Below are 12,843 nucleotides of genomic sequence, written 5' to 3'. Positions count from 1 at the left end.
TGTGTAACTCTGTGTTGTTGTATGTGTCGAACTGCTTTGCTTTATCTTGGCCAGGTCGCAATTGTAAATGAGAACTTGTTCTCAACTTTCCTACCTGGTTAAATAAAGGTGAAATAAATAAAAATGCTGGAGCTAGGAACACCAGCATTTCGCTACACCCGCAATTTAATCTGATAAATATCATTCATCATCATGGTATCTCTGTGCATGCAAATCGCCATCGACAAAATCAATTGTTTCCGTAGCTTATGCCTACCCATACCATAACCCGACCTCCACCATGGGGCACTCTGTTCACAGCGGTGACATCAGCAAACCGCTCGCCCACACAACGCAATACACGCTGTCTGCCATCTGCCCGGTACAGTTGAAACCGGGATTTATCCGTGAAGAGCACACTTCTCCAGCGTACCAGTGTCCATCGAAGGTGAGCATTTGCCCACTGAAGTCGGTTACGATGCTGAACTGCAGTCAGGTCAAGACCCTGGTGAGGACGACAAGCTTCTCTGAGATTGTATAGAAATTCTTTGGTTGTGCAAACCCAGTTTCATCAGCTGTCCAGGTGGCTGGTCTCAGACGATCCTGCAGGTAAAGAAGCCAGATGTGGAGGTCCTGAGATGGAGTGGTTACACGTGGTCTGCGCTTGTGAGGCCAGTTGGACATTATGCCAAATTCTCTAAAACAACATTTATGGTAGAGGAATGAACATTCAATTCTCTGGCAACAGCTCTGGTGGACATTTCTGCAGTCAGCTTGCCAATTGCACACTCCCTCAAAACTTGATACGTGACAAAACTGTACATTGTAGAGGGGCCTTTTATTGTCCCCAGCACAAGGTGCATCTGTGTAATGACCATGTTGTTTAAATCAGCTTCTTAAAATATGTCAACCCTGTCAGGTGGATAGATTATCTTGGAAAATGAGAAACGCTCACTCACAGGGACTTAAACTAATTTGTGCATAAAGTTTGAGCAAAATAAGTTTTTTGTGCATACGGAACATTTCTGGGATCTTTTACTTCACCTCATAAAACATGTGACGAACACTTTACATGTTGCGTTTATATTTTTGCTCAGTATACACTACCGGTCAAAAGTTATTACACCTACTCATTCAAGGGTTTTTCATTTATTTGTACTATTTTCTACATTGTAGAATAATAGTGAAGACATCAAAACGATGAAATAACACATATGGAATCATGTAGTAACCAAAGAAAGTGTTAGARAAATCAAAATATATTTTATATTTCAGATCCTTCAAAGTAGCCACCCTTTGCCTTGATGACAGCTTTGCACACTCTTGACATTCTCACAACCAGCTTCATGAGGTTGTCACCTGGAATGCATTTCAATGAACAGGTGTGCCTTCTTAAAAGTCAATTTGTGGAATTTCTTTCCATCTTAATGCGTTTGAGCCAATCAGTTGTGTTGTGACAAGGTAGGGGGGGTATACAGAAGATAGCCATATTTGGTTAAAGAACAAGTCCATATTATGGCGAGAACAGCTCAAATAAGCAAAGAGAAACGACAGTCCATCATTACTTTAAGACATGTCAGTCGATGCGGAAAATTTGAAATACTTTGAAAGTTTCTTCAAGTGCAGTCACAAAAACCATCAAGCGCGATGATGAAACTGGCGCTCATGGGGACCGCCATAGGAAAGGAAGAACCAGAGTTACCTCTGCTGCAGAGGATAAGTTCATTAGACTTTCCAGCCTCAGAAATTGCAGCCCAAATAAATGCTTCAGAGTTCAAGTAACAGACACATCTGAACATCAACTGTTCAGAGGAAACTGTGTGAATCAGTCCTTCATGGACGATTTGCTGCAAAGAAACCACTACTAAAGGACACCAATAAGAAGAAGAGACTTGCTTGGGCCAAGAAACACGAGCAATGGACATTAGACTGGTGGAAATCTGTCCTTTGTTCTGATGAGCACAAATTGGAGATTTTTGGTTCCAACCGCCGTGTCTTTGTGAGACGCGGTGTGGGTGAACACGTGTATTTCCCACCGTAAAGCATGGAGGAGGTGGTGTTATGGTGTGGAGGTGCTTTGCTGGTGACACMGTCTGTGATTTATTTAGAATTCAAGGCACACATAACCAGCATGGATACCACAGCATTCTGCAGCGATACGCCATCCCATCTGGTTTGGGCTTAGTGGGCCTATCATTTGCGATGGTTTGGGATGAGTCGGAACGCAGAGTGAAGGAAAAGCAGCCAACAAGTGCTCAGCAAATGTGAGAACTCCTTCAAGACTGTTGGAAAAGCATTCCAGGTGAATCTGGTTGAGAGAATGCCAAGAGTGTGCAAAGCTGTCATCAAGGCAAAGGGTGGCTATTTGAAGAATCTCAAATATATTTTGATTTGTGTAACACTTTTTTGGTTACTACATGATTCCATGTGTTATTTCATCATTTTCATATCTTCACTATTATTCTACAATGTAGAAAATAGTAAAAATAAAGAAAAACCCTTGAATGAGTGGGTGTTCTAAAACTTTTGACGGGTAGTGTAGTTTCCATGTCCCTCTTGAAAAACGCTTCTTCTCAATGAGAAAAATCTGGATAAATAAGGGTTAAACTGAGACTCAACGATATGATTTTAGCACAAGCCACAATGTGAACCAAAAGAATTGCAGTGAGAGCGATGCATGAGGCTGTAATTGTGAGCGATATGACATGYCCATGAGCAGCAATATGAACAAACATTTTTGCACATGTGCACAGGAATTCACTTCATGAAAAAAAATATCAGGCAGACCCTCAGGCTATTGGAATACAATACCAAAGCGCACACACAAACACTCCTACAATAGACTAACCATGCTCTGGGTAGAAGAGCAGGGTTGTCCCTAAGATCTAGGATCAGCTCACCCTACCCAAATTCTAACCTTAACCGTTAAGKGGAAAATATGACAACTGCCCTTAGACCTGTGCCTATGTGCAACGTAGGCACAGGTCTACTACTCGATGTGGCCCTACCTCCTCTTAGAGCCATGATATTCTTCAGGCCAAGGTGTTTGGCTTTGCTCAGGTACRCAGTGATCTTTTCTTTGGTCTGGTTGCAGCAGGTCAGGTGCAGGACGCTCTCCAGGCCACAGTAGTTGACCGCTGTGCTGGCAATCATCATAGAGGAGGTCTCCTTGTCCGAACCTGGGTCCCCCGCCGGATGCCAGGTAATATCTATGAACAGGGGCCCCCCAGAGCCCATGCGATCAAATCTGAATGGGAAAAATGGGAGAGAGAAGATGTGGTTAGTTAGTAGCTGCTTTTAGCAACTAGTATTTACACGTCACTAGCGTTGCTGGGAATTGGCTGGCAAAAAAACAGAATAGTCCACCGGAAGTTCAATACATTTCCATTTCAAATGTCGATTGTCCGTAGGCTTGGTCCTTATGCATGAATTTGAGAAGAAAAAAAACATGTATTTTTAGCATATAATTAAACAGAATTTCCAAACGTGGATCTTTTGTAGATGCATGCAGCAGCTCCTCAGCTAGGTCAAATCCTCTCTGCTTACCTCATGTCAAAATAAAAGTCCCTCACAAGTCCTTGTTTTTTTTGTGCATGTATGGCACACATTCATGATGTAAGTGTAGAGAAATTGGGTCTACAACAGACCCACGTTTTGGAAAGTCTGTATAATGTATGTTCTATTAGATGTTTTTTCTCAATTTCCCTCCTGCATAAGGACCAATCCTACYGACAATCGGGAGAGTAAGTAAACTATTCCGGCAGACTATTCCGTTTTTTTGCAAGCTAATTCCTAGCAATGCTAGTGTGTAAATACTAGTGTTGRTAAAAGTAAGTAGTTAGTTAGCAGTATAGCGAGCAGATCCAAACCACTTGCTTACAGCTGCACTAGGAACYWACAGGCTTCCTGTGTAGATTAAGACAACGTGGAGCCGGCGCAAGATATGGCTCGGAAAACGTACCTCAATCCAGGAATGAGAAATACGGTGTACTCCGAAATTGTCCCATTATCCCAACTGTTACAGAGAATATTGAACAACTGCTAAAAACTATCAGTTATACAATCTTCTCGGTGTAACAGTTGGGATAATGGGACAATTCGCAGTACAATYCATTTCTCATCCCTGGATCGAGGTACATTTTCCAAGCCATATCTCGCGCGGGCTCCGCTGTGTCTTAATCTACACAGGAACCCTGTCCGTTCCTAGTGCAGCTAGCTGCTAATGTCAAACTCTGACCTCGTTTTGAGTTACTAGCTAGAACAAGCCAACGGCGAATTAGTTTTAGCTACAGACCTAGAGACGAGATTGACAGCCCCACTGGCAGTACGAGGGGGGAAGAACTCTAGGGAAAACCAGTGGTCGCCTGACTCTGTCCGCCGGCGCATCTTGTCCCGTAGCCTTTCCGTGCGGTAGGCAGCCAGCACAGGCGTCGAGGAACGAGAGCTCTCCTTGGAACTCTCGCCGCCGCTGTTGCTCGTGCCACTCGAGTCGCTTTTGGTGCATGTTCGCCAGGTGTCGTCGACTCTCTGCACATCATTCACCATGCTGCTGCAGAATAAAAACAATGTTTGACTCCCAAACTGTCCTGAGTGTGCTTAAACAGAGAGAGAGATCTTCACTCTCACACACACAAATGGGCATTCCTGGTGAAAACGTGAAAGACATGCTAGCCAGCATGCAACACTGCTTGCTAGCTAGCTGTTGTTGAACAGAATGTATGTAGGTAAATTAGAGACAAGTGTACAAGAATATATGATTTGCACATGTAAAATATGAGTATAATCAGTTTTGTAGTGGCAAAAAATATTTGCAAACATGTAACTTATTTTGAGAATAAATGCTGATCTTAATTTTCTTTGTACATAAAGTTTCCACCATTGTTTCCTATGACCYAAAATAGTTTCTGGACATCAGAACAGCTATCACTAACCCCYTTTGGACGAGGACTTCTACTTCAATGAGTCGGAGGCGAAAGACATATTGATTATCCCGGACCAGSCCCGAATCCCAGACACTCGTAGAAGGCGCTGTAGAGGCTGGCATGTGGGCACCCCGGTGCGACTATGACGGCGAAATAATAAAATCYCTTCTACCCTCTGTTCTATTGGTGAAAGTGAAATCGCTGGAGACTAAACTGGACAAGCTCCAAATGAGACCATCCTATCAACAGGACATTAAGAACTGTAATATACTTATATGTTTCTCTGAGTCATGGCTGAACAAGCATATGGATAATATACAGTTGAAGTCGGAAGTTTACATACARCTTAGCCAAATACATTTAAACTCAGTTTTTCACACTTCCTGACATTTAATCCCAGTAAAAATTCCCTGTCTTAGGTCAGTTAGGATCACCACTTTATTTTAAGAATGTGAAATGTCAGAATAATAGTATAGAGAATGATTTATTTCAGCTTTTATTTATTTCATCACAATCCCAGTGGGTCAGAAGTTTACATACACTCAATTAGTATTTGGTAGCATTGCCTTTAAATTGTTTAACTTCGGTCAAACGTTTTGGMTAGCCTCCCACAAGGTTCCCACAATAAGTTCGGTGAATTTTGGCCCATTCCTCCTGACAGCGCTGGTGTAACAGTCAGGTTTGTAGGCCTCCTTGCTCGCACACGCTTTTTTTCAGTTCTGCCCACAATTATTCTATAGGATTGAGGTCAGGGCTTTGTGATGGCCARGCCAATACCTTGACTTTGTTGTCCTTAAGCCATTTTGCCACAACTTTGGAAGTATGCTTGGGGTCATTGTCCATTTGCACCCAAGCTTTAACTTCCTAACTGATGTCTTGAGATGTTGCTTCAATATATCCACATAATTTTCACTCCTCATGATGCCATCTATTTTGTTAAGTGCACCAGTCCCTCCTGCAGCAAAGAAATCCCACTACGCCCTACGCCCACTATAAGAAATCCCACTACGCCCTACAACGAACCATCAAACAGGCAAAGCGTAAATACAGGACTATGATCGAAACTTACTACATTGGCTCTCACGCTCGTCGGAGGTGGCAAGGCTTGGAAACTTTCACAGATTACAAAAGGGAAACCCAGCCAAGAGCTGCCCAGTGACGAGTCTACCAGATGAGTTCAATGCCTTCTTTGCTCACTTCGAGGCAAGCAACACTGAACCATGCGTGAGAGCACCAGCTGTTCCGGGCGACTGTATGATCGCGCACTCCGTAGCCGATGTGAGTAAGACCTTTCAAACAGGTTCAACATTCACAAGGCTGCAGGGCCAGATGGATTACCAGGACGCATTCGCAGTGCATGTGCTGACCAGATGGCAAGTATTTTCACTGACATTTTCAACCTCTTTCTGACCCATTCTGGAATACCCACATGTTTCAAGCAAACCACCATAGTCCTTAGAAAGAAAGCCACGGGGCGGTAGTCTAAATGACTACCGCCCCATAGCACTCACATCTGTACCCATGAAATGATTTGAAAGGCTGGTCATGGCTCACACCATCATCCCAGACACACTTTCCCACCTGGACAAAAGGAACACCTACGTGAGAGTACTGTTCATTGACTATAGCTCAGCGTTCAACACCATAGTGCCCTCCAAGCTCCTCACTAAGCTTAGYACACCTCCCTCTGCAACTGGATCCTTGACATCCTGATGGCCACCCCCAGGTGGTGAGGGTAGGCAACAACACATCTGCCACGCTGACCCTCAACACAAGAGCCACTCAGGAGTGRGTGCTCAGTCCCCTCCTGTACTCCCTACCATGACTGTGTGGCCACGCACAACTCCAACGCCATCATTAAGTTTGGCGACAAAACAACGGTGGCAGGCCTGATCACCGACGATGATGACAGCCTATTAGGGAGGTGGTCAGAGACMTGGTAGTCTGGCACCAGGACAACAACAWCTCCCTCAGCATGGGCAAGACAAAAGGTGTTTATCATGGACTACAGSAAATGGAGGGTCGAACATGCCGAAATTCACTTCGACYGGGCTGTAGTAGAGAAGGTCAAGAGCTTCATGTTCCTTGGTGTCCACATCACTAAGGAACTATTATGATCTAAACACCAACACAGCTGACAATGCCCCTACCCCCCCAGGAGGCTGAACATATTTGGCATGGGCCCTCTTATCCTCAAAAAGTTCTACAGCRGCACCATTGAGAGCATCTTGACTYGCTGCATCACCGCTTGGTATGGCAATTGCTCAGCATTCGACTGCAAGGCACTACAGAGGGTAGTGCGTACTGCCCAGTACATCACTGGGGCCATACTCCTTGCCATCCAGGACCTCTATACCAGGCYGTGTCAGACAAAGGCCCTAAAAATATTCAAAGACTCAAACCACCAAGCACAAATGCAATGATATACATTTTATTGGCTTGCTATATGAGCTGCTTTTCCTGAAAATGTCTATCTGACATAGCTAGCTYGTTGTTGTTGTAGTGCAATGTCCATTAAATGTTACAGCCCCAACATGACCATGTAGTCATGCATCTGCAGACCGGCGAGGAGGAGAAAYGCCTGCTTTGGGTGAGATAGCTAGCTAGTTGATGTTGTTCTAGCTATAATATTAGATCACATTTACAGGAAATGCAGCTCAAATAGCAAGCCAATTACAATGATAGACATTTTTTGGTTTGACATTGACATTAGGTATCTAATCATTTTTTTTATATAGCTGTAGCAGTTTGCTCTCATCTCGTCTGGGCAACAGCCAAATCGTCTAATCTCCTAATCTTCTTTCCCATCCCCTCGTCTTGATTCTACAGGGAGCWAGCKTTTTCTCTTCAAAACATCATTAGCAAGCTAGCTAATGTTAGCCAACTTGAGCATAGATCTCAGCTTGCTAACTAGCAAAGCCAACCAACTGTCTACAAACCAAATATACACAGAGCAAACAATTATTTCCTAAACTAATGTTAGTCTCAAGCATTTGAAAAGTACATAGCTAGACCTARTGCTCTGTTACACAATGTAAGAACCACTGGATACAGGCTAGCCAGAACGCTGTAATGCTAGCTAGCTAACCAGCCATGTTATTTCGATTGAGAAGAGGCAATGCCTTTCTGTAGCTTTCAAATTCTGTTAATATCATTTAGTAATTTTAACACATTTMATCCATATTAGCACAGTGGAAAACGTGCTTCCAGACCAGAACCCTAGCACCCTGTTTGAAAGCACATTCCAGAATGACAACGCCTCACCTTATTGGTCAGAAGAATATGCCCGCCCACCAGAGCTCTCTTATTTTTCTCTGCTGCTGCTTTACATTTTTATTGGCAGATCACAACCAACTGACAGGTGCATACAGCGCCACCTACTGTACTGGAGTGWGAGGCCGGTCACAACCTAACTAACCCTGAATAAAATAATTCCCTACAAACCTCACTACTACCATCATCCCCATCCAAAATACCACATAATTCCCATTCCATCCAACCTCTGACCCTATCAAACAACCTCTCCCTTTCTGTTCCCATTATATGACACCATCTCCAGTACAGATTTCCTTGTACTATAGAAATGTCAGCCCTTACTACTTTTATCCCATTATCTCTGCCAGCAATCTAATACATTTTTCCAAATCAATGTTTTAATTTCCCCAACTGCACCTGTATATCCACAATATTATTTCCCCAGTTTTTTTTGCTATTATATCTACTATATAATTTCCATAAACTGTATTCGCCAGAATCCAACAGAACTTAATTGTTATACCATTTATTTGTAAGCCCAACAGCATCATTATTTTTTAACCATAAATCCTCACGTTCTGACTTTCCAGATCTTAAACTACAGGAACTGACGCAGAGTCCCAACATATTACTACTCTTCCTGGTTGCACCTCCTATTGCAATCCAACAATTATTGCAACCATTTCTGTTGAATATACAGATAGATAATTTGATAGTCTCCAGCATAGATTAACATCCAACTCAGGAATAAACACACCTGCGGTCTTCCCGTTCACGGGATCCTTTGAACCATCTGTARACACATCAAGGCAAGAATCAAACTGAATACTAACATATTGATCCACTACTGTTCCTACACTATCTTCTTCACACCACTGTTTCTTTTCTTCGATCAGGCTTACAGTAGATTAACATGTGGTCTTGTATAAAACCACAGTGGCACATTTCCTATTGCTACATGTAACCGATGTGAAATGGCTAGCTAGTTAGCGGTGGTGCGCGCTAATAGCGTTTCAATCGGTGACGTCACTCGCTTTGAGACCTTGAAGTAGTGGTTCCCCTTGCTCTGCAAGGGCCACGGCTTTTGTGGCYCGATGGGTAACGATGCTTTGTGGGTGACTGTTGTTGATGTGTGCAGAGGGTCCCTGGCTCGCGCCCGGGTCGGGGCGAGGGGACGGACTAAAGTTAAACTGTTACATACAGATGGCCCTATAACAAGGTCCCTGAGTCCATATTCATCAACRCTTTTCCCAATCTCTGGGCCAAAACACCTCTTTTGATATCGTTCATTATTCCCAGCAGTCTTCCAATACTGTCAGTGCAGCATGATCTACCGTACTACACTTCAGTCTTGCCCAGTATGCCAGAGCTAGCTTAACTCATCTAAGGGATAGAGGCATTTCCCCAGTATCTACTTGTAAAGCCTCAAACGGTGTAGTTCTAAAATGTACCAGRGCACATCCTGAGTGCCCTTGCTTGCATCCTATCAAGGCACAACAGCGATGTAAAAGCAGCAGAACCATATTCAAAGCGCCCATAATCTACGGACGATCTCATCAAAGTACAATAAATATTCAGTAAAGATCTGCCCCCAGATCTGCCTCCGAATCAAGCCCAACTATTGTCCTCATAAGATGTAATACCTTCTTACCTTTAGTCTCAATASAGGTAATATAACGTCTCCATGTAAGCTTTTCATCAAACCATAGCCCCAAATACTTCAATTCTGTTACCCTTTCCATTCGTTCTCCATATTATCGAACACTGACATCTTCCTTCATCTTTTTGTTAGCAAACAACATGTGGAAAGATATTAGATACACAGACAACTTGAAACACCATGATAAGGACCATTATTTTACWGCTACAACAGCACCTTGCATTTTCTCTATTACATAAGGAATATTTCTCCCTCTTTTCCAAATGGCACCACCATCTGCATATAAGGCCGCCCCTATACCCTGTCCGATATCCCCAKAGATACAGTATCATRAATCATCCATGTGAATAAGATAGGACTAATAGCACTACCTTGTGGAGTTCCATTTTCCACCTCGTATTCTCTTGATAACTCTGATCCCATCCTGACATGGAAGGTTCAGTCAAATAAGAAATCCATAATCCAGTTGTGCATTCACCCACTAATACCCTTTCCATTTCATCAGTAGGCCTTCCCATAACATTGTATAATATGCTTTTTCAATGTCAAAATATACTATTGATATCACTTCCTTCCTTGCCAAAGCTTTGGTCAACTCAGTACTAACTGTAACCAATGCATTAAGGGTAGTCCTTCCTTTTCTGAATCCACTCGGGTATAGACTTAGAACCTTTTGTTCCAGAAAATACAACAATCTTCCTACAACTTTTCCATTAATTGACATAGAGAACTTACATCAAATTTGCTGCTTGCATATTTTTTTTTTTTTTACCACTACAAAACTTTCGCCACAGGTTAGTCGCTAAATTAGTGCCAAAACAGATTTGACATCGGCAAATGTAGTTTTGATTCAGCCCATACTCTACACAGACCGGTCAGCATTACCAATCTGCAGTAGACCTATATGCAAATAGACCATTGCCATATATGGATCTGTGCCCTTTACTTTGAACTTACAACTGTAGTTCTTAGTAGATGTGCTTGTTTTGAGATCAAAACAAGAGCAGCATGTAGTCACGTGTGCACATTTTGTTCWTATCCTTTGCTAGTGAGTTATTAGCCCAGTTATAGTATATTTGTAGTCAGTAATAGGGGAGTGATTGCTGCCTACAAGACCACAACACGTGTACATTTTTAGACATTTTTGAATAGCCAGTCAAGTAAAGAGCTTTTGTCTTAAAGGGGCAATGTTGTATTTTGAGACAGGCTATTAGCTACTTAGCTTATTCAAGCCTAAGGGTAGCACCATTTGTCTGATTCTCTGTAATTGTATTGGAATAATAATGTATTTTATTTTGAAAAAGTGGCTTCTTGAATCAAACATCCTTTTCTGTCACCTCCTTGTCTGAAGGACAAGTTGATAAACAGGTTAATGTTAAACCCTGCATGTTTTTTTTTCTCCAAATGTCTTATGGAATGTAGACCTACATCGAACGCCACACATTGACGACTACTGTAGGCTGAATGATTGAACAGCCATTTACATTTTAAAATGCTATGGGATGCATTTTCATCATTTTTTTTATTTTTATGGTAGGCCACTCTGGTAGGCCTACATTATGATCAAATAGCCACAGTAGCCTACTTGGCCACTGTTAAAACTAACTTAAAYCGGGTACAGCCTCTGCGCTCACAGTAAACGCGCGCAGGAAGTTTCACAGAATTTTCACAAGGTTCAAGTTTGTGCTCAGCAGATCTGAAAATTGCTTAACGTTACTGCAGAAAAAAAAGCTGTGACCATTACTTGAAAGTGTTGTTGCATTTATTCTCAAAATAAGTTAAATGTTTGCTAATATTTTTTGCCACTACAAAACTGATTATATAGGTGCAACTCATATTTTACATGTGCAAATCATACTTTACATGCTTGTACACTTAACGTTATGTCTCTAATTTACCTTAATAAGAACTATCTTGCTAGCTTGCCACTMAACAGAATAAACAAATCAGCTACAAAGAGAAGGTTGGATAGCTATCCTGGGCAAAAATGCAAACAAAAAAATACAGAAAATGCATAGCTACCGTTAGCCTACCTGTTTCTCTCAATTCTTTCGCAAATTCTATGTAGCTATTCCCCCAGGTTCGCCTCCACGATGTGAGTAGCTACAACGTGGAACTGCTCATTTATGTCCGTCCCGTCCCCAGAATGAATTTTTCAACAGTATTGCCAAATATTTTTCAGTGAGATCTACTATTGGCTCCTTGATTTGTCGCTAGATTACGTTTAGCCGTTTCCGCGACGACGTAACAGCACCAATTTGCCTTGCTGCGGTCCCCGGCAAAGCGTTTTCTCCCCTCTCCCGCCGCACACCCCTCCGGAATGTGCTTCTACGCCTATATGTTGCTGGCCCAGTGCTATTTGGGATCCTTGGGACGTCCATACCCTAACCCTAGCCTTAACTATGGTATGTATTTTTACTGGTTGAATTTTAGCTATAATGCAGTTGATTGGTGTTATTGYCACAAACATTCTAATAAAGAAAGGACATTCATAAAAGCCTTACATTCCAGTAATAATCTGAACGTAGATTAGATTATAACATTTTGTCCGTTCAATTTGCACAGAGTGGAAATGTGCATAATGTAAAACTACTTTCTTTTGACTGCCCCCAGTGTTTTCCCCCACGGTGATGGATTTGTGAATAGAGATTCGAAGAATACAGTATTAGCAGGATAATTCCATATCTCTGTAGAAACTTGCAGTGACAGCAGAAGGCACACATCAAGGATATAATTAATATAGTTAGGGTCAATGGAGATGTCCATGTACAGAATAAGTCATATTTTCTATGCAACCAAGCCTACATTTTTAGATTAAAAAGGTAGATATTTGATGACACTGAATATGTTTTATTTAATCAGAATMTTGCTTTATTCCATTGGACCCCATTCATTTTCTTCTTAATTGATGCCCTCTACTGACAGTCTTTGGTACCTCAATGTTGTTGCTCCTGGCACATGTGGATTAATTCCTCTCAAACAGTGCTCTTCCTGCACATAAGGGTTGTGTTTACTAATTAACCAAAT

The 12,843-nt window shown here is 42.2% G+C and overlaps 1 protein-coding gene across 2 annotated transcripts in view; it reads right to left on the bottom strand.

Annotated features, from left to right (window-relative positions):
* Positions 1 to 12,129, bottom strand: part of LOC111976745 (methylenetetrahydrofolate reductase (NADPH)) — a 32,583-nt gene extending 20,454 nt beyond the window's left edge. Inside the window, exons 1-3 of one of the 2 annotated variants that reach the window (XM_024005837.3) lie at positions 11,850 to 12,129; positions 4,274 to 4,528; positions 2,988 to 3,226 (exon numbers count right to left, since the gene is read on the bottom strand). In XM_024005837.3, coding sequence (XP_023861605.1) covers positions 2,988 to 3,226; positions 4,274 to 4,524 — 490 coding nt within the window. In that variant the 5' untranslated portion in view covers positions 4,525 to 4,528; positions 11,850 to 12,129. The remainder of the gene's footprint in view (positions 1 to 2,987; positions 3,227 to 4,273; positions 4,529 to 11,849) is intronic. The other variant, XM_024005838.3, reaches the window with a different exon arrangement.
* Positions 12,130 to 12,843: the final 714 nt, after the last annotated feature.

This window comes from Salvelinus sp. IW2-2015, linkage group LG17 (genome assembly GCF_002910315.2).
Source record: "Salvelinus sp. IW2-2015 linkage group LG17, ASM291031v2, whole genome shotgun sequence".
Classification (NCBI taxonomy): Eukaryota; Metazoa; Chordata; class Actinopteri; order Salmoniformes; family Salmonidae; genus Salvelinus; species Salvelinus sp. IW2-2015.
This window is presented reverse-complemented; position numbering and strand designations above follow the sequence as displayed.